Here is a 22,625-nt window from a genome sequence, read left to right as displayed (position 1 = left end):
CACCTGCTGATTATTGTTATATGTATTATTTGTATCACGAACTATCAACAATTCTCATAGAACGCGTCGGTGCGCAATCAGCAAATTAATCAACGCAATATTCCCTTATTAATACGGAGTGGATCCAGGTACCCAGACACTTTGCGTAATAAACTAAATGGCAACACGTTTATGCACATTATCCCGCGACAGAAGGACTGCCTTTAGAAATAAAAGATACAATTTCAAAATGTTTTCATTCCTGTTGTAGGAAAATTATATTTTTGACAATAGTACTCCCATTTAAGCGATAGAGAAAAAATGCAACAAAGGAATGTTTTTTAAAATATTTAACTCGCACTGATTCATATTTCCGGCCAGAAATAAAATGGCCGCACACAAAATTGGCATTCCTTAATCTACGCATCAGTGTTATTTAGCATTGGGCTTGAGAGGTGGGTGCGCCGCATGGCTTCAAGAAGAGAAAATCGCTTTTCGCTGACTCTGGAGAAAGACAGACCGAGTATTGATTCGGCTCTTGCAAGCGGAGTACCCGGCCCGTCCCAGGATAGCGTAATGTTTCCTCCATGGCAGATCTCCCATTAAGCGTGCCGTGATAACCCGCATGGTTGTAAGAATAATTAGGGGAGTTATAATCTTGGATATTAATTCTGTCCTGTTTACACTTGATGCCAATCAACAGAACGATGATCAGAAGAAAGATCACGGAAGTGCAACTGAAAATGATGATTAAATAAACGTTTGGATCAGAGAAATATTCTGGATTCTTCACCAAGGTACTGCTTTCGCCGGTTCCTTCAGTGCTGTTCCACAAAACTCTAATGTGGATTGTAACTGTGCTGGTCAGGCTTGGCTGCCCATTGTCCTTAACCAAGATGACTAGAGTTTGTACAACAGTATCTGACTGCATAATATTGCGCGCTGTTCTGATTTCACCTGAATGTTGTCCAACGTTGTACAAACCAGGGTCGGTAGATTTCACCATGTGATAAAATAGCCGAGCGTTCTGACCAGAATCGGCATCAGTTGCCATTATCTTGGTGACCAAGTACCCTTGACCCGCTATCTGGGGCACGATCTCCACTGTTGCTGGGCCACTTTGTTCTGAAGGTGAAACAATTACCGGCGCGTTGTCATTTTGATCCAGGATGATCACATTCACCGTGACGCTGCTGCTCAACGGAGGCACCCCTGCGTCACGGGCTTGTATACGGAACTGGAAGTTCTTGAGTTCCTCATGGTCAAAGGAACGCAGCGCGTAAATAGTACCGTTCATTGGGTTAATAGTGAGATAAGTGGATACCGGCATGTTTTGGATATGATTATCGAGAACGGAGTAGGAAACATATGAATTTTGGTCCAGATCGGGATCCGTTGCAGTCACTGTAAAAATGAATGCACCCGGAGGGTTATTCTCCATTACATATACGTTGTAGGATGCATCACCGAACTGCGGTGCGTTATCATTAACGTCCGAAATTGCAATCTGGATGGTTTTATTTGATGATAGTGACGGCGACCCCAAGTCCCAGGCGGAAATAAGTATGTCATACTCAGAGATGACTTCACGATTCAACGTTTCACTCGTAGTTAGTTTATAGTGGTTCGATGTCCTTTGCAGTCGAAATGGGACGTTCTTTTGTATGTCGCAACCTACTTGACCGTTCGCTCCTGAATCACGATCCATCACATTAATCAGGGATATGAAACTTCCTGGTGGCGCATTTTCCTGGATTTTGTTGGAAGCTGAAGTTACCTTTATCTCAGGTGCATTGTCGTTCACATCAGTGACTTCGATCAGTACATTGGAGTGTCCTGTCATTGCAGGGGAACCGTGGTCCTGGGCTTGAATATCGAGAGAATAGCTGTTAACTTCTTCAAAATCTAGTGGCTGTTGGACTCGAATCTCCCCGGTGCCTGGTTCCAAACTGAATACATTTTGCGCTCTTCGCAAAGCAACATCACTAAAACGATATGTCAGGACCGCATTCAGTCCTTCGTCCAAATCAATTCCTTTGACTTTCAGCACCAACGTACCCCGCGGCGCGTTCTCACTTACGCTACCTCTGTAAATATCATGGTCGAACACAGGTGGATTATCATTGTTATCGAATACAGTAATGAGAATCTGAGCTGTGCCCGATCTCTGAGGGGTTCCGCCGTCAGTCGCCGTAAGCAATAGTTGAAATGATGATTGTAGTTCTCGGTCCAAAGATTTCTCCAAGAGCAATTGGACAATTATAATGCCGCTCTCGGTTTTCTGTGTTCTTAGGCTAAAGTGATCACTCGAACCGATTGTGTAGGTGGCCACGGTATTTGTACCAATGTCGGGATCATCCGCGCTCTCGACTCGGAAACGTGCACCAGCAGATGCACTCGCTTCTGACATCTGCAAAGCAATGCTCCTCTGCGGGAAAGTGGGGGAATTGTCATTTACGTCAAGAATCTCCAATTCCCCTTCATACACCTCCAAAGGATTTTCCAGTATTATTTCGAAACGTATAGTACATTGATCATTCTGTCCACAAATACGTTCCCGGTCGATTCTTTCACGAATACTCATGATTCCATTGTCCAAACTAACCTTTATGTAATCATCGGAGCTCAGTCGGAATTTGCGAGCTGATAATTGATGTACACTCAGGCTCAAATCCACAGCGATATTCCCAACAAATGCCCCTTCCTCCATTTCCTCGGGAATAGAATAGCGAATATGCCCGGAGATCAGACCCGGTCGACATATCGCAAATATGCAAGCAAACGCAGTGAAGGCAAACCTCGATAAGTACGCCATTGTTCCGCGCCCCGTCCAAGTCCAAGACTAGGCCTCTCGTCGGTTAATCCGTGCAAATGGTCCACGCACCAGATACAAAATCTTATATATTTCCAATCCCCAATCTAAACAGACGGCAAATCTATCCTCCTCGGCTTGTTTCGGCAATGGAAACGCAGGCACAGCTCGTCTCTGTCGTCGGGTCTGGCGTTTTTATTCTGGAGATGTGGGAGGGGCAATGGATCCATCTGCGTACTTGAGCTTCTCATTGGTAGACAGCGACACGACCAGTTCTTTTCAACAACTGCAGCTACAATTCTTAAAGCTGTACCGCTCTCCTGCACATTTAATTGTCTGCAACCATAAAATGCCCTAAATAAATAAACGTTTGAAGAAGGAGCTTTGTTTTACGTTTAACTTCGAATATCACATCAGGCACATCCGGATAGGGTTATTACTAAAACATTCTGTCCGTCTGTTAGAATGCACAGCGATATTTCCAACAAATGTTCCTTGCTCCATAAATAAATTATCGGATATATCGTCTTTGTTTACAGTTGTTGGAACTCTTATAATCGCTCATCCGGGAAGTAAGAAAATATATTCATATAACGACTGTATAATTTCCTTTGATATGTTTATGGCCATTCCAACGAAAATAATTTTCAAGCAAAGTTGACCTCTTTAGCGATCAAATGACATAATCATGATAATTTTATTATCACTTTCCAGATAGCGGAGAAGGTGTTCGTGAACACAATGCTTTCGATTGGCTAATTGCTGAACCAAATACCTCTTTAAAGGGAATGATTGTTGGTGAAATGCATCGTCACGTCCAATCAAGCCGGATTTATTGACACATGCATGCATAAACATTGTGAGGTGTAAGGTTGAACAGCAGATGCCGGTTTAATCCGAAGATAGACACAAAAAGCTGGAGAAACTCAGCGGGACAGGCAACATCTCTGGAGAGAAGGAATGTATGACGTTTCGGGTCGAGACTCTTCTCCAGTCTCGACCCAACACGTCACCCATGGTATTGTGAGGTAATGGTAACATGTAAATCTTCCTTGCATCAGTTTCACAAGCACATAACCTAGCAAACCCGACAGATATTGTGGGGAGCATGGAAAATAGTTATCGTTATGTGTATCACCGTAGGATATTTGGTATTTTTTTGAATTCTTATTTCATTTCTGCTGCTGGAGTTTGCAGTGGACGATCAACATCGTGCATGATCCGAGCAACGTTTGAGAGGGACAAGTTCTTAATGTCGTGGAAATAATCTTAATCAAAAGGAATGCTTTGGTCATGTTCACCACTGATTGAACATTTTCTGAAGATTTCTGATGACACAATAGACTAATTGGGTATCAGTTGTACGTCTTTCTTCAGTTAGCTCTGGGTTTCACATTTTATATTCCATAACCACACACAATCTTTCCGTTGACTGAACCATGCGAAACTAGCAAAAATCTAATTGTAATAAAATCAATATCAATCGAGTAATTGTAATAAAACTTGCAAACATTCCAAATCAACACGAAAAACTAGAGGTGACAACAAGAATGGAAATAATCAATTTTTCAGTTGGAGTGACGATGCGGAAGTAAAGGAGAGAAAATAAGAATCTCTCTCAAAGGCCCCCACCAAATAAATATATAAACTCGTCGGAGCAGATGTTAGGACATAAAATGTTTCACTGCTTTTGTGGTGCATGATTAATAACAAGGGGAATTGATATGCCCATGGTAATAAAAGAACAGTGAATTGGGGTAAACTAGATTTGGTCTTTAAACATGGGAGCATTAATAGACAGGGTTGCAAAGAAGGTAATGGACATGGTCGGCTTCATCGGCAGCGGTACTGGATGAAAGAGCTGAGAAGTGTTACAGATGCACAAAGCATAGATTTGGCTGGATTTGAATTATTGTTTGCAGAGCTAGTCATCATCTTACAGAAATAGATTGTTTACGCCTGAGAGGGAGCAGGCCATACACCCAAGAACGTTGCCAGGTTATGCGGGTTTACGTTATCGAGGGAAAAACTAGAAGATCAGAGTATTGCGCGTTGTTTAAATTTTACCGGAATTTTGCCCAACGTTGAAAAAAACTGGGATCGATAGATTTCACCTTCTGATAAAAAAAAGATCCGAAATTTCTGACCAGAATCGGCATCTATGCGATTATTTTGGTGATCAGGTACCCCTGAACCCGCTGACTGGGTTACGACCTCCAGTGCTGCTGATCCACCCTGGTCCGAGGGTGGAACTATTACAGGCGCGTTGTCATTTTGTCCAGAATGTTTCATTCACCGTGGCGCTGTTGTTCGGAGGAGGGACTCCAGCGTCACGGGCTTGCACATGGATCCGGGAGTTATTGAGGTGCTCATAGTCAGATGAGTGCTGCGCGTATATGGTGCTGTTATTTGCGTTAATGTTGAGGAAAGCGGGGACTGGCAAGTTTTTGGATGTACTTGTCCACAAGGAAGTAGAAAGATAGGGATTTTCCGTTTTTTTCTAGACGGCTGGGGTCAAGTGATGGGAACAAGTAACTGCATAGAAACATAGAAACAGAGAAAATAGGTGCAGGACGAGGCCATTCGGCCCTTCGAGCCAGAATCGCCATTCATTGTGATCATGGCTGATCGTCCCCTATCAATAACCCGTGCCTGCCTTCTCCCCATATCCCTTTACTCCACTAGCCCCTAGAGCTCTATCTAACTCTCTCTTAAATCCATCAAGTGATTTGGCCTCCACTGCCCTCTGTGGTAGGGAATTCCATAAATTCACAACTCTCTGGGTGAAAATGTTTTTTCTCACCTCAGTCTTAAATGACCTCCCCTTTATTCTAAGACTGTGGCCCCTAGTTCTGGACTCGCCCAACATTGGGAACATTTTTCCTGCATCTAGCTTGCCCAGTCCTTTTATAATTTTATATGTTTCTATAAGGTTACCCCCTCATCCTTCTAAACTCCAAGCTACAAGCCTAGTCTTTTCAATCTTTCCTCATATGACAGTCCCGCCATTCCAGGGATCAATCTCGTGAACCTACGCTGCACTGCCTCAATCACAAGGATGTCCTTCCTTAAATTAGGAGACCAAAACTGTACACAATACTCCAGATGTGGTCTCACCAGAGCCCTATACAACTGCAGAAGAACCTATTTACTCCTATACTGAAATACTCTTGTTATAATAATAATAATAATAATGGATGGGATTTATATAGCGCCTTTCTAATACTCAAGGCGCTTTATCATCGCATTATTCATTCACTCCTCAGTCACACTCGGGGGTGGTAAGCTACTTCTGTAGCCACAGCTGCCCTGGGGCAGACTGACGGAAGCGTGGCTGCCAATCTGCGCCTACGGCCCCACCGACCACCACCAGTCACTCACACACATTCACACACATTCACACACAGGCAAAGGTGGGTGAAGTGTCTTGCCCAAGGACACAACGACAGTATGCACTCCAAGCGGGATTCGAACCGGCTACCTTCCGGTTGCCAGCCGAACACTTAGCCCATTGCGCCATCCGTTGTCCCGTTATGAAGGCCAACATTCCATTAGGTTTCTTCATTGCCTGCTGTACCTGTAAGCCAATTTTCAGTGACAGGTGCACAAGGACGCCCAGGTCTCGCTGCACCTGCCCCTTACCTAACCTAACTGCAGTAGTTGGAATCTAGAACTAAACACAAAGTGCTAGAGGATGCGAGCTGACCGGCTGAATTCCATTAACACTCTGTGCTCTGCTGCAGTCTAATATTGTTCCCATACCAACAAATTAAGCAAGGGAGACCTTGTTTAAGTAGATATTCTTTATCATTTTTGTGTTAATTTTAGGAGATTAAAGCGAGTTAGTGATTTTTTTTAACGCGTTCAATGTCACCAGCTGATTAAGCGATTTTGCCTTTCAAATAAAGAGTTCGTGGATAAGAGAATCGTCAACTCCAAATCAACAAGTTATTATCAGGTGCTTTTCCTACCGTCACTGAAATTTTAGAAAAATTGTATATTTGGATTGCTTCTGTCAGATGTGTCTGCATTACTGCGCGCATTATAATCCAGGAAATCAGACCGATATTATGGGAAGCAACGAACTTAGGTATCGGTGCGTGCTGGGACGCGGAAGAGTTGGTGAATTTCTGAGTCCTCTTTAATTTGTGAATCGCTGTTTCATTGTGCTTTCCTTCCACACATTCACTTCGTGCAATCCCCACATTAAGCTTTACAGTAAACGCCATTCGTAATTTCGTAGCTGGGATTTTACATGTCATTATCGACAGAAACATTAGAATTGATATCCCAGGAAGGGAGCGATTCATGTCAAAATAAATCAGTTGCAAATCGAAACGCAGCAAGATTTTATCCTTTGGCATAAAATTGAAGGCCTTCAATACGTTAGGCCAGACGCGAGCTGCTTCCGTTATTCTCCAATTTTAATTCCCGCAATAATACTGATGCGCCTAGCTCAGTTTACGCACTTCACCTTTGATGCTGTTTCACAGCACTTTCCTGCTATATCTTATTTGTGCTTTACTCGCTCGTCTCTTGTACTATATCGTCGACAAGACTGCCCGGTCTACGTCTGATCTGTTCAAATATCCGCACATTCATTTAATAATAATAATAATGGATGGGATTTATATAGCGCCTTTCTAATACTCAAGGCGCTTTACATCGCATTATTCATTCACTCCTCAGTCACACTCGGTGGTGGTAAGCTACTTCTGTAGCCACAGCTGCCCTGGGGCAGACTGACGGAAGCGTGGCTGCCAATCTGCGCCTACGGCCCCTCCGACCACCACCAATCACTCACACACATTCACACACATTCACACACAGGCAAAGGTGGGTGAAGAGTCTTGCCCGAATCTAAGCGGGATTCGAACCGGCTACCTTCCGGTTGCCAGCCGAACACTTAGCCCATTGCGCCATCTGCCGTCCCGTTTGTACTACGGAAGATTATAGTGGTGAAGTGGGCAAGATTTTTACATCCTGGCAGATAGCATGTTCAGCGTAAAGCACCCATTCGTCAGAATCTCCACCGAATGAAAATTTACGGAGGATTTCCGAAGCCGCAGTGGTCAAATACTGATTGGATACCAATTTTCTTGCTTTATTGAATTTGGGATTTTTTATTTCCTATCTGCAGATATGGTTATTACTGATTGCGTCACGCGAACCTAGCAAATATCAAATTCTAAGACAAGGAATATTAATTGTAACAATACGTGCCAAATCAGTACAAGTAAACATGAACAATTAGGAAATAATATAAGGAATACAATCAAAGCAAAATTTGATTCGGAAATCTTTGTATTAACATAATTCTGCAGATGAGCCAGTTAGCTTTTAAATGCCGAATTATTATTTTTTAATGGTATGTTATATTACCAAATGTGGCTTCTTTTTTTTCTTAATAATTTCGGCTGCAGAGCGATATACAATTACGTCAACTCATTTGACCCAACTATGAAATCTCATCTCTATAAAACCACTAACAGAAAAGGCCGCAAAACCTCAGCTGGCCATTAATTAACTGAGGAAAGGTAAACGATTAACGTAACAGCTTTGGGACGCTTCATCAGAGCTGGGAAAGTTGAAGGTAAGTTCGTTTAAGTCGGGGAGCGGAGGATAAAAAATATGATTATCTCTCAGAGGTTAAGACCAAATACCTATGTGCAGCGGCAGAGGTAGCAGCGAGGATAGGTTTATGTTTCATTGGTTCTTAGGTGCATCGCAAAATGTTTCTCATTTATGAGCCCTGCAGGATAGGCCACATCCAGTGAACGGAAATGACCTTGAGTTTGATGGTCAGAGAGATATTTTGGCTACAGGAAAGCAGTTCTTTGAAAATGGGATCACAGGGAAACAGGGTGGTAAAGAAGTCACATGACATGATTGCATTCATTAACTTATGGACTGAGTAAAAGTAATGAGATTTATTACCGTTGAACAAAAGATTGCTTCGGCCACATTTGAAGTATTGTGCACAGTTCTGGTCAACACGACATTGGAAGGATGTGATGAAGCCAGGGAGGGAGCAGGAACAATGCCATGGAATATGGTCACAAATGGAGGAAACTAGCGCAACTTGATCCTAACAGTTAAACCGACTGCAACGTTCACTCATTTTGGCCTCATAGCATCAGAGTTTCAGTTCTTTCAGAGCTAACTCGTTTTCTCGTCTACCGGTACTTATGAATGGACCCGCATTGGAAACAAAACCTAATGTGTTTCCACATGTGCTGCCCGAGATGCCGAGTGTCTCCAATAATTTAGCAATCGGTGCTCAAAGGGACGTGGGAGCACCAACACTAAAAGATTCCCTAAAAGTTAATTTGCAAGTCGAATTGGTAGTGAGGAAGGTGAATGCGATGCTTGCATTTATTGAGAGGTCTAGAATATAATGATAGGGATGTAATGCTGTGGCTTTATAAGGCACCGGTCAGACCGTATTTTTAATCATGTGTGCAATTGTTGGCCCCATATCCGAGGAAGGACGTGATGGCGTTCGAGATGATAGGGACGAGGCTTACGAGAATGATCCAGAAATGATTGGGTTAACATACGATGAGCGTTTGGCGGCACTGGGCTTGTACTCACTAGAGTTTAGAAAGGCGAGGGGGAAATTTACGGAATAGTGAAAAGCCTGGATAGAGTGGTTACGTCCACTAGTGAGAGAGGCAAGTACCAGAGGCCATAGCCTCAGAATAAAAGGACGTACCTTTACAAAGGAGATACGGAGGAATTCCTTTAGTCAGAGCGTTCATTGTGGAATTCTTCTTCTTTCGTGTGGCGTGCACAGCCCAAAGTTGCTGGACAACTTGTTCTATTTGATCTTCCGTTTGTGCACACCGAGTTGATTGCATTAGTCGAAACAGGGCGGACCACGTGAAGGTTGCAATCTACCACCCCATTGTGGAATTCATTGCCACTGACGGCAGTGGAGGACAAATCAATGGATATTCTTAAGGTGGAGATTGATAAGTTCTTGATTCGTAAGGGTGTCATAGGGAGAAGGGTGGATAATGCGTTTGAGAGGGAAATATAGATCAGTCATGTTTCAATGACGCCGTAGACTTGATAGGCCGAATGGCCTAATTATGCTCCAACATCGTATCAACATAAACGTTTTTTCCTACTCAAGATATAGAAACAGGAGACCCCGGCTAGGCCCATTCTGTTTTTATACTCGTGTGTTAGTGAGCTCATATTTACCTACTTCGACTCCATCTTGCCGCCATTTCAGCATTTTTGGCCCCACCGTCCAAATCATATCATGGACGTCCAGTCCGTTTTCACTTCAATTCCCCATTAAGAATGCCTCAGAGTTCCCATTTTCTTCCTGGAACAGAGGCTCTAAAGAGGTCACCTCAACTGTGCCCCTCCTCTGCCTGAACGTCCAACAGCTTTTCATTTGAGTTTTCTCAAGTAATTTTCAATCCAATATATTATTCACAAATATTTTTGCCAACTCGAAATCGATCAAGCCACCAGCCACACCTCCCTTTCTCCACCCCATTTTTCTTTCTGCAGAAGGTCAGTTCCTCCGCGACACATCACTGAACACCTACACCACCCTTCACCAGACAGTTTCCCGGGTAAATTCGAGATGTACACCACCTGCTCCTGTACTTCTCCTTCAAATCCAGAGGGATCTAAACAGCCATTCAAAGTCAGGCAGAGGGTTACATACACCTCTTACAGCTTCGTGAATGCATTTAGTGCTCCTCACGTGGCCTAATCTACACCGGGAGACGAATCGTAGTTGAAACGTCCACTTCAGCAAGTACTTGCACTTTGTCCACCAGGGTCAGTTGGGGTTTCCGAATACAATTTCAATTATAGGCCCATTGTAATACATATCTCCCTGTCCTCAGCTTTCTCCATTATCAGAAGGGGGGGTTATTCAAACTGAAATACCAGCATCCCATATTCCGATTGCATAGCTCCAAGCCAACGGAATAGACATCCCATTTTCCATTTACATGTTACCTCAAATCCACCCTCTCTTCTGTTGATCTGCATGGCCTCCAACGCACATCACTTTTTCCACTCTCCACCTATCCGTCACATCTCCTTTCTGATCCTCCGTCTCATCCTTCTGCTCCTCATCAGCTCCTACACCCTTTGGGATCCTTACCTCCCATCCTCTCAATTGTTCCTTCCCACCCACTATCCCTTCCTCTCGTTCTGCATTTCATTCCTAAATTTCCTTTCTTATTAGATTCCACCACCTGATTCCTCTTTTCCACCTCATTCCAGTCTAAGTCGCTATTCCCACCCATCGTTCGGTGCCTTCCCCATCTGACAATCAACCCTTCCTTACCTGGTATCAACTTGCCAACTCTTAGCACGCCTCTTCCATTCACCTAATTATTTCTACCAGCTACACCTTCTGTACTTCACGCTTGAGTAATTGGCCCAACCCAATACGTTATCCGTCCATTTCCTTCCGCAGATGTCTACTGACCCCAGAAGCTTGTTCATTTGTTTGCACAAGATTTTAGCATCCACTCTCTCGTCTGTTTCACGTACATCATATATTGAAATTATTGTCATCTCCATTATTTATTTAGTTATTTTCTACATTGGATATCAGGACATGATATGGAATATGCACACGACAAATCTTTTAGTCGTAATTTTAAAATGTTATTACTTTAACCATATGAATGGATTCACGATCCTGAACGTAATTGATCTAGTGGCAATGAACGTGGTTCAATGAAAGTTAAGATGAACCCAGTCGTAGTTAACAGTATCCACTCAGACGAATGAATTTTATTTGCTAAAAGTTATGTTTTACCATTACAACAACTGCACAATTTAAACGAAAGCGAAATTGCCCCAAATATAATCTTAAATATTTAATTCACGAATGAAATTTACTAGAATGTTGCCTGGGTTTCAACAACTAAGTTACAGAGAAAGGTTGAACAAGTTAGGGCTTTATTCTTTGGAGCGCAGAAGGTTAAGGGGGGACTTGATAGAGGTTTTTAAAATGATGAGAGGGATAGACAGAGTTGACGTGGAAAAGCTTTTCCCACTGAGAGTAGGGAAGATTCAAACAAGGGGACATGACTTGAGAATTAAGGGACTGAAGTTTAGGGGTAACATGAGGGGGAACTTCTTTACTCAGAGAGTGGTAGCTGTGTGGAATGAGCTTCCAGTGAAGGTGGTGGAGGCAGGTTCGTTTTTATCATTTAAAAATAAATTGGATAGTTATATGGATGGGAAAGGAATGGAGGGTTATGGTCTGAGCGCAGGTATATGGGACTAGGGGAGATTATGTGTTCGGCACGGACTAGAGGGGTCGAGATGGCCTGTTTCCGTGCTGTAATTGTTATATGGTTATATGGTTATATGGAAATCACATACACTGAGATTAAATGGCCCCAAATAAGATGCGTCTTGCTTGAGGTTACACATCTTTAGGCCTGAGACCTGGGAGCGCCGCATGGCTTCAAGAAGAGGAATTCACTTTTTGCGGACTCTGGAGACAAGCAGACCGAATATTGATGCGGTTCCGGCACGCGGACTACCCGGCCCGTCCCGGGATAGCGTAAAGTTTCCTCCATGATAGGTCTTCCATTAAGCGTGCCGTGCAAGTCTCCACGATTGTAACAATAACTGGGGGTGTTGTACCCTTGGATAATACTTCTGTCCTGTTTACACTTGATGCCAATCAACAGAACGATGATCAGAAGAAAGACAACGGAAGTGCAACTGAAAATGATGATTAAGTAAACATTTGGATCAGCGAAATATTCTGGATTTTTCACCAAGGTGCTGCTTTCGGTGATTCCTTCAGTACTGTTCTCCAAAACTCTAATGTTCATTGTAACTGTACTGGAAAGGCTTGGCTGCCCATTGTCCTTGACCAAGATTACCAGAGTTTGTAAAGGATTATCGGACTGCAAAATATTCCGCGCTGTTCTGATTTCTCCGGAATTTTGCCCAACGTTGAACAAAGTGGCATCGATAGATTTCGTCATCTGGTAAAAGAGCCGCGAGTTCTGACCAGAATCTGCATCGGTTGCCATTATTGTGGTAACCAAGTAACCTTGGCGCGCTGAGTGGGGCACGACCTCCGCTGCTGCTGATCCACTCTCTTCTGAAGTTGAAACAATTACCGGCGCATTGTCATTTTGATCCAGGATTATCACATTCACCGTGGCGCTGCTGCTTAATGGAGGCACCCCGGCGTCACGGGCTTGTACTTTGATTTGGAAGTTTTTTAAATTCTCATAATCAAAGGAACGCAGCGCGTAAATCGTTCCGTTTATTGGGTTAATAGTCAGGTAAGTGGATACCGGCAGGTTTTGGATGTGATTGTTCACAAAAGAGTAAGAAATATAGGCGTTCTGCTCCCGATCATCATCTAGTGCAGTTAATGCGAAAATGGATGCACCCGGAGCGTTATTCTCCATCACATAGACATTGTAGGAGGATGCAGCAAACTGCGGGGTGTTGTCGTTTACATCGGTTATTGCAATACGGATGGTTTTATTAGATGTCAGCGAAGGCGACCCCAAATCCCATGCGGTAACTACTAATATATATTCAGAAATCACTTCACGATCCAACGTTTCACTGATAACCAATTTCGATGGTGTTTCTATTCTAAAGGGGACGTTCTTGGGAATCTCGCAGCGGAATTGACCGTTCTCGCCAGAATCACGGTCAATAATATCAATGAACGTTATGAATGTTCCTGGTGGAGCATTTTCTGGAATTTTGTTGGAAGCTGATGTCACCTTAATCTCGGGTGCGTTATCGTTCACGTCAATGACTTTGATCAGCACATTTGCGTGTCCAGTAATTGCAGGTGAACCGTGGTCCACAGCTTGAATATCTAGAGAATAGCTAGTTGCTTCTTCAAAATCCAGCGATCCTTCCACACGGATCTCCCCACTATCTGGGTCTAAACTAAACAAATTACGCGCTCTTCGCAAAGCAACTTCACTAAAAGTGTACGTTAGCTCCGCATTCATTCCTTCGTCCGCGTCATTTGCATTGACTTTCATCACAATGGCACCTTGCCGAGCGTTCTCACTTAAACTGCTCCTGTAAATATCATGATCGAACACTGGTGGATTATCATTAATGTCCAATACAGTAATGAGAACCTGAGCTGTGCCTGATCTCTGAGGTATCCCACCGTCAACCGCTGTAAGCAAGAGTTGATATGATGATTGGACTTCTCGGTCTAAATATTTCTCTAACAGTAACTCGGCTACCATAATACCATCTTCTGTTGTATGCGTTTTTAGACTAAAGTGCTCATTGGAACTGATTGTGTAGGCGGTGATAGTATTTATTCCAATATCGGGATCTTCCGCGCTCTCAAGACGGAAACGCACTCCGGGCGCAATCGCTTCAGATATCTGTAAGGCGATGCTTCCGTCTCTGAAATTCGGAGGATTATCATTGACATCGAGAATCTCTACTTCCCCGCGGTACACCTCCAAGGGATTTTCTAGTGTTGTTTTAAAATATATGGTACACACGTCTGCATGCCTACAAATCCGTTCCCTGTCGATTCTTTCACGAATAGATAATACCCCATTGTCTGAACCAACCTTCATGTACCGTCCTCCATCATCAGAGCTGAGTCGCAATTTGCGAGCCGACAATAGCCGTACGTTCAGACCCAGATCAAGAGCGAAATTTCCAACAATAGCGCCTTCTTCCATTTCTTCGTGAATAGAATAGCGAAGTTGCCCGGTAATTAGATCCGATGCACATACCAGTAACAAACACGCAAAAACATTGCAGGCAAACATCGTTTTTTGTGTTTTGTACGCCATTGTTCCGCAGTCAGCTAATGTCCAAAACCACGCCTCTCTTCGGGTTTCCGTAAAAATGTTCTTACCACAAGATTTAAAAAATCACATATCCTGAAAGCCGTAGGGAAACACACGGTAAATCTAACCTCTTCTGCTTCATTCTGCCACCAAAATGCGGCCACAGCTCGCCTTACTCGTCGCGTCTGACGTTTTTGTTCTGGGCAGTGGGAGGGGCAATGGATCCATCTGTGCACTGGAGCTTCTTATTGGTAGACAGCGACACGACCAGTTCGTTTCAATAACTACAGTTGTAATTCTTAAAGCTGGACTGTTCCCCTAAATATTTAACGGTCTACAACCATAACCCCCAATTCCTGCAAATAACGGTTCGATTTGTTTTCAGCATTTAACTTTGATAGTCAAAGCAGACACATACTGAGGGCATTGTGACCTGAAAATCCTTGATACTATCTGAAAGGATCCATTCACTCAAAACATGAACAACTTTTTTCTGTGCTTCTGAGAATGAACACAATAATATGGGGGAAACACTCTCTGCAGCATATGTTGGGCTCTGGCAATTGCAATTAAGATTTGAAACGAAATATATTTATTTGGAAACTTCGTACGATCTTGTTCTTCACTGCTGGGGTCTATTAATAGAAGTTGCTGCAATCTAAAACTAAATACACGGTGCTGGAGGAAGGCAGCGGGGGACGCAGCACCTGCAATCAATCGAAGAAGGGGCCTGAACCGGATCGTTGACTGTCCATTTCCCCGACCCACTGCATTCCTCCAATACTTTGTGTTTTGAGAGAGTTTCTTATTATTTTATTGTAAATATTTGAGGAGGTTCTTTGTAGTGTCACATTTCTTAAAGAATTGTAGTGTCACATTTCTTAAAGCTGGATTTAGTGAACATAACGCTTTCGATTGTACCAACTGGTGAAGGAATTTTGTCTTTCAAGTAAAGTGTTCATGGGAAAAGACTAGTTGATTGTCAATCAAATAGAGTTGATTGTCAGGTGCATTGTTTACCATCACAAATCAGAGAGTATAGAATACATTTGGATTGATTCTGTCAGGAGTGTCTGCATTTGTGTGCGCGTTTTAATTCAGAGAATCAGGCTGATAGAATGGGAAGCATGGGACAAATATGTCAGTGGGAGGTTGGGCACAGGAAAATTTGGACGATGTGTGAATTCCTATTTACTTTGCGACCCTATGTTTCATTGTGCACTTCTTCCAAGCATTCCCTTCGTGCAATTTACATATAAGCGACTCAATGTCGCATTGAACCTCAGAGGTTGTGCATTGTATTATTTATACCACTAGATGTGGACGCTGTTTCGAAATCACTTCGGCTGCAGAACGACACAGAATATGATTCAAGCCTCTATTGTCCCAAGTATGAAATCTCATCTATGAAGGAAAAAAACACAAAAGGCTTAAAACATTCAGCAGGTCGTAGATTATATGAGGAAAGAGAACAATTAAATGATCAGTTCTGGGCCCTTCTTCAGAATTGCAAACCAATGAATATGTTTTAGTTTTCAATAGCAGTGTGAATGGGGAATTAAGGATAGAACATACTAATATATTTCAGAAGTTTAAACTAAATGGCATTCGCAGCGGCAAGGATAGCAGTTAGGACAAGATTATATTAAGTTGCTTCTGCTGTAGGTTGCATGACGTTTCTGATTTCTGGGCTCTACAGACACACGATAATCAGTGAGAGGCAAGGTATTGCAGAGAGGTGAAGGACATAAGGATATTTTGGGGCTATAAAAAAATAGTGCTTTACAAATGGGAGCTAGGGGTCACATTTGCATATGGCACTTTGCGCTCATCAATAAAATAGATGAGATGTCCTGTTATGGCTGAACAAATCATTGCTTTGGCCACATTTGAATTATTGTTCACAGTTCTGGTCTGAACGCCATTGGTAGGCCAGCTGGAACTCCTGATTGCAATATTTTCAGTTACATTCCCATTCCAATACAGCCTCTCTGTCCTCAGTTTACTCCATACTCAGAGGGAGGCCATATACAAACAGAAATACCAGCACCCCATATTCCGCTTGTGTGGCCTACAATCCAAAGGCATGAACATGCATTGTTCCAATTGTAGATTACCGCCCACCCACCCCCTTCTCCTGCTGATCTACACGGGTCCTCACACTCACATCCTCCTCTACCCGTCGGGCTGTTCGCATGAGCCTTGCCTGCCAATACTTCTATAGTTTCTTTCGCACATTCCCTTCTTATCGGGTTCCACCATCTCGTTCTTCTTTTTCACATCTTAACTCCCGCCTATGTGACCATCTCCATCCGTTGTTTTCCATCTGCCAACCAAGTTTTCCTTTCCTGGAGTCCACTTGCCGGCACTTGCCTCACCATTTTCATTTACCACTTTCTACCAGTTAATACTCCCCCAGTCCAGATTGGAGGTACGAGGCAACCTGAAACGTTATCTATCCATGTCCCAGCTCACTTCGTGGCCCATCTGATGAGTTTCCCGCCAGCTCATTTTATCTTACACAATATTTCAGCTTTCGCATCTTGTGTTTCTCGTTCACTTTATATTTTCATTTCCGTCTTCTAAGTTTGTTATTTAATTATTTGCTCTGCGCCTATCAGTACTTCATAAGGAATATGCTGACGTCTATTTTTTTTTTATCGTATTTTTTACTTTAGGTAAGTAAATGGATTTAGCATCCTTAATGTGATTGATCCAGCAGCAATGTATATCTGTACGTCGTTCAATAATAGGCAATATGATTTCTTCAGAGTTGACAGATACCTCTCAGACGATGGGCTTTATTTGCTAAAAGTTATATATTCTTTCCCATTACAGCAAATGCACAATTTAAAGGAAATAGAAAACATGCACAAAATTAACATTTTCTTAAATATTTCACTCACGAATTATTCATATGCCTCGAGAGTAAAATGACCCCAAATAAGATGCGTCTTCCTTGAGCATACGCATCATTAGGCCTGAGACGTGGGATCGCCGCGTGGCTTCAAGAAGAGAAAATCACTTTTCGCTGACTCGGGAGACAGGCAGACCGAGTATTGATGCGGTTCCGGCACGCGGACAACCCGGCCTTTCCCGGGATAGGGTAAAGTTTCCTCTATGGCAGGTCTTCCATTAAACGTGCCGTGCAGCACTCCGCGATTGTAACTATAACTGGGGGTGTTATACCCTTGGATAATACTTCTGTCCTGTTTACACTTGATGCCTATCAACAGAACGATAATCAGAAGAAACACAACGGAAGTGCAACTGAAAATTATGATAAAGTAAACATTTGGATCAGAGAAATATTCTGGATTCTTCACCAAGGTACTGCTTTCCGTGATTCCTTCAGTGCTGTTCTCCAAAACTCGAATGTTCATTGTAACTGTACTGGACAGGCTTGGCTGCCCATTGTCCTTGACCAAGATGACCAGAGTTTGTAAACCATTATCGGACTGCAAAATGTTGCGACTAGTTCTGATTTCACCGGAAATCTTCCCAACGTTGAACAAAGTGGGATCGGTAGATTTCATCATCTGATGAAAGAGTCGTGAGTTCTGACCAGAATCTGCATCTGTAGCTATTATTTTGGTGACCGAATAACCTTGACCCGCTGATTGGGGCACAATCTCCGTTGCCGCTGATCCACTCTGTTCTAAAGACGAAACAATTACCGGCGCGTTGTCGTTTTGATCCAGGATGATGACATTCACCGTGGCGCTGCTGCTTAACGGAGGCACCCCAGCATCACGGGCTTGTACATTGATCTGGAAGTTCTTGAGTTCCTCATAGTCGAAAGAACGCAGCGCGTAAATAGTACCGTTCATTGGGTTAATAGACAGGTAAGTGGATACTGGTAGGTTTTGGATCCGATTGTCCCCAAAAGAGTAAGAGATATAGGAATTCTGCTCCTGATCAGGATCTAGTGCAGTTAGTGCGAAAATGGATGCACCCGGAGCACTATTCTCCGTCACATATACGTTGTAGGATGATTTAGAAAACCGCGGGTCGTTATCATTTTTATCGGTTATTGCAATATGGATAGTTTTATTTGACGACAGTGAAGGCGATCCCAAGTCCCATGCTGAAATTGGTAATGTGTACTCAGAAATTACTTCACGGTCCATCGTTTCACTGGTAACCAATTTATAATGGTTCGATAATGTTTGTAGTCTAAAGGGAACATTCTGAGGCAACTCGCAGCGGACTTGACCGTTCACTCCAGAATCACGATCAATAACATCAATGAACATTATGAATGTTCCTGGTGGAGCATTTTCCGGGATTTTTGTGGAGGCTGATGTCAGCTTTATCTCGGGTGCGTTATCATTCACGTCAGTTATTTTGATCAGCACATTTGCGTGTCCAGTAATTGGAGGTGAACCATTATCCATAGCTTGAATATCTAGAGAATAGCTAGTTGCTTCTTCAAAATCCAGCGGTCCTTCTACACTGATCTCTCCACTATGTGGGTCTAATCTGAATAAATTACGCGCTCTTCGCAAAGCAACATCACTAAAAGTGTACGTCAGCTCCGCGTTCAGTCCTTCGTCCAAGTCATTTGCATTTACTTGCATCACAATGGCACCTTGCCGAGCGTTCTCACTTAAGCTGCCACTGTAATTATCTCGATCGAACACTGGTGGATTATCATTAATGTCCACTACCGTGATGAGAACCTGAGCAGTGCCTGATCTCCTCCCACCGTCAGTCGCCGTAAGCAAGAGTTGATGTGATGTTTGCATCTCTCGGTCTAAAGATGTCTCTAACAGTAACTCGGCTACCATAATACCATCTACTGTTTTATGTGTTTTTAGACTAAAGTGCTCATTGGAACTGATTGTGTAGGCGGTGACAGTATTTATTCCACTATCGGGATCTTCGGCGCTCTCAAGACGGAAACGTACTCCAGGTGCAATCGCTTCAGATATCTGCAAGGCGATGCTTCCGTCTCCGAAATTGGGAGAATTGTCATTTATATCGAGAATCTCTACTTCCCCGCGGTACATCTCCGAGGGATTTTCTAGTGTGGTTTTAAAATATATGGTACACATTTCCGTGTGCCTACAAATACGTTCCCTGTCGATTCTTTCACGAATAGATAATACACCATTGTCTGAACCAACCTTCATGTACCGTCCTCCGTCATCAGAGCTGAGTCGCAATTTGCGAGCTGACAATTGCCGCACGTTCAGACCCAGATCTTGTGCGAGATTTCCAACAAAAGCGCCTTCTTCCATTTCCTCGGTAATAGAATAACGAAGTTGCCCGGTAATTAGATCCGGTGCACATACCAGTAACATGGATACAAATACATTGCAGGCAAACCTGGGTAGGTACGCCATTGTTCCGTAGTCAGCTAATGTCCAAAACCAAGCCTCTCTCCGGGCAATCCGTAAAAAAATTCTTATTAGTAGATAAAGTAAATCATATATATTCTGAAAGCCGTAAGGAAACGCACGGTAAATCTATCTTCCCCAGCTTGATTCCACCATCAAAACGCAGGCACTGCTCGCCTTTCTCGTCGCGTCTGACGTTTTTGTTCTGGGCAGTGGGAGGGGCAATGGATCCATCTGTGCACTTGAGTTTCTCATTGGTAGACAGCGACACGACCAGTTCTTTTCAATAACTACAGTTGCAATTCTTAAAGCTGGACTGTTCTCCTAAATATTTAACGGTGAACAACTATAAACGCTAATTCCTGCAAATAGCGGTTTGATTTTGTTTTCCGCGTTGAACCTAGAAAGTCAAAGCAGACACGTTTTGGTGTCATTGTGACCTGAAAATGCTTCATACCATCTGAATGGATCCAATCACTCAAAAGATGTACAGATGGGTTGTATCATTACATCTGCGTTCAAATATACCAGACGGAAAAATGCTCTCTGCAACATGAGCCAGAGTCTGGCTCTTGCAGTTAAGAATTGAATCAAAATATATTTATTTGGAAACTTCGTACGTTTTTGTTCCTCACTGCTGGGGTCTATTAATGGAAACATAAGAAATTGCCGTCGCTTGAATCTTAAGCAAAATATACCGCTGGAGAAACGCAGCGTGGTATGCAACATCTGGAATATATCGAAAAAGGGTCCTGGACCGACACGTTGACTGTCCATTTCTCCGACAGATGCTGCCTGATCCGCTGCGTTCCTCCAATCTTTGTGTTTTCCTAGAGTTTCTTATTGTTCTTTCACTACTAAACAGGCAGCAGTGCATATATGAGGAAATATTATTTAGAATTGAAGTGTCACTTTTCTTCAAGCAGGATTTAGTGAACATAACGGTGTCAATGGTACTAACTGGTGAAGGCATTTTGTCTTCCAAGTAAGGTTATTCGTGGAGAAAAGATGTCAGCTCCAAATCAAATAGATTTACTTGTTAGGCACAAATCAGTACGTTTAGAATACATTGGGATTGATTCTGTCATGGGTGTCTGCATGTTTAAAGGACAAGAGGGAGCAGCTGATTGTGAGTCAGATCCCTGCTGATTTCTTCCAGCAGTGTGTATTGTATTGTATCCAGGGTAAGGCGGGAGAATGAGGGCCAGGGCAGTTTACTGTTCTGGATGTCAGATGTGGGAGGTCATGGAGTCGGATAGCCCTCCAGGCGTCCACATCTGCGCCAGGTGCATCGAGATGGGGCTCCTAAGGGACTGTATTAGGAACCTGTAGCAGCAGCTTGATGACCTCTGTCTGGCCTGGGAGAGTGAGGAGGTCATAGAGAGGAGTTATAGGGAGGTGGTCACTTCAAAACCACGGGAGACAGACGTGTGGGTCACGCTTAGGCAGGGCAAGGGGCAGAGGTAGGGACGAATGAGTACCCCAGTGTCTGTACACCTTGAAAATAAGTAATCCTGTTTGAGTACGGTTGGGGGGGACAGCCTGCCCGGGGGAAGCGACACCGGCCGGGCCTCCGGGACAGAGACCGGCCCTGTTGCTCAGAAAGGTAGGGGGGAAAAGAGGAGGGCAATAGTAATTGGGGACTCTATAGTTATGGGGTCGAATAGGCGATTCTGTGGACGCAGTCGGGAGACACGGATGGTAGTCTGCCTCCCTGGTACCAGGGTCTCGGATGTGTCTCAACGCATCCAAGATATTCTGAAATCAGAAGGAGAGGAACCTGAGGTCGTGGTACATATAGGTACCAATGACATAGATAAAACAAGAGAAGAGATCCTGAAGGGAGAATTTAGGGAGTTGGGAGGAGAGTTAAGGAAAAGGACCAAAAAAGTAACAATCTCAGGATTACTGCCTGTGCCACGCGACAATAAGAGTAGGAATGGAGCGAGGTGGAGGATAAATGCGTGGCTGAAGGACTGGTGCAGTGGGCAGGGATTCAACTTTCTGGATCATTGGTACTTCTTTTGGGGAAGGTGTGACCTGTACAGAAAGGACGGGTTGCACTTGAACCCGAGGGGGACCAATATCTTGGCGGGGAGATTGGCAAAGGCTACTGGGGAGACTTTAAGCTAGAATGGTTGGGGGGAGGGACTCAAATAGAGAAAGCTAATAGACAGAGTGTGAGGCAGTAGGCAGAGAAGGGAAGCACTCCGACCCAAAATCTAGGGGAGAAAGAAGAAAAAGAAAATAAACAGAGAATAAGAGGCGATGGGTTTCTTAAATGTGCATATTTTAATTATAAGAAAGGTGGATGAGCTTAGAGCCTGGATTGACACCTGGAAATATGATGTTGTGGCGATCAGTGAAACATGGTTGCAGGAGGGCTGTGATTGGAAACTAAATATTCCAGGATTTCGTTGCTTCAGGTGTGATAGAATTGGAGGGGCAAGAGGTGGAGGCGTTGCATTGCTTGTCAGGGAAGATATTACAGCAGTGCTTTGGCAGGATAGATTGGCGGGCTCGTCTAGGAAGGCTATTTGGGTGGAACTGAGAAGTGGGAAAGGTGTAGCAACACTTATAGGGGTGTATTATAGACCGCCAAATGGGGAGCGAGAATTGGAAGAGCAAATATGTAAGGAGATAGCAGATATTAGTAGTAAGCACAAGGTAGTGATTGTGGGAGATTTCAAT

General features: G+C 43.5%; 2 protein-coding genes across 2 annotated transcripts in view; both read right to left on the bottom strand.

Moving 5' to 3' along the window:
- Positions 1–14,595, bottom strand: part of LOC116978396 — a 36,898-nt gene extending 22,303 nt beyond the window's left edge. Inside the window, 3 exon segments of the mRNA XM_033029515.1 lie at positions 421–2,692; positions 5,088–5,247; positions 12,230–14,595. Of these exon segments, the coding sequence (XP_032885406.1) occupies positions 421–2,692; positions 5,088–5,247; positions 12,230–14,595 (4,798 nt within the window).
- A 2,770-nt stretch (positions 14,596–17,365) lies between these two features.
- Positions 17,366–20,090, bottom strand: LOC116978574 (protocadherin gamma-C5-like). The gene has a single exon (XM_033029807.1). It carries the CDS (start codon positions 19,938–19,940, stop codon positions 17,568–17,570), a length of 2,373 nt encoding a protein of 790 aa, XP_032885698.1. The 5' UTR covers positions 19,941–20,090; the 3' UTR covers positions 17,366–17,567.
- Positions 20,091–22,625: the final 2,535 nt, after the last annotated feature.

The sequence above is a fragment of the Amblyraja radiata genome, chromosome 11 (genome assembly GCF_010909765.2).
Source record: "Amblyraja radiata isolate CabotCenter1 chromosome 11, sAmbRad1.1.pri, whole genome shotgun sequence".
In the NCBI taxonomy this organism is placed as follows: domain Eukaryota; kingdom Metazoa; phylum Chordata; class Chondrichthyes; order Rajiformes; family Rajidae; genus Amblyraja; species Amblyraja radiata.
The sequence above is the reverse complement of the archived record's forward strand: the minus strand, read 5'-3'. Positions and strand labels throughout refer to the sequence as shown.

Excerpts from the sequence above, each read along its gene's own strand:
- LOC116978574 (XM_033029807.1), bottom strand. The coding sequence starts at position 19,940 with ATGGCGTACCTACCCAGGTTTGCCTGCAATGTATTTGTATCCATGTTA.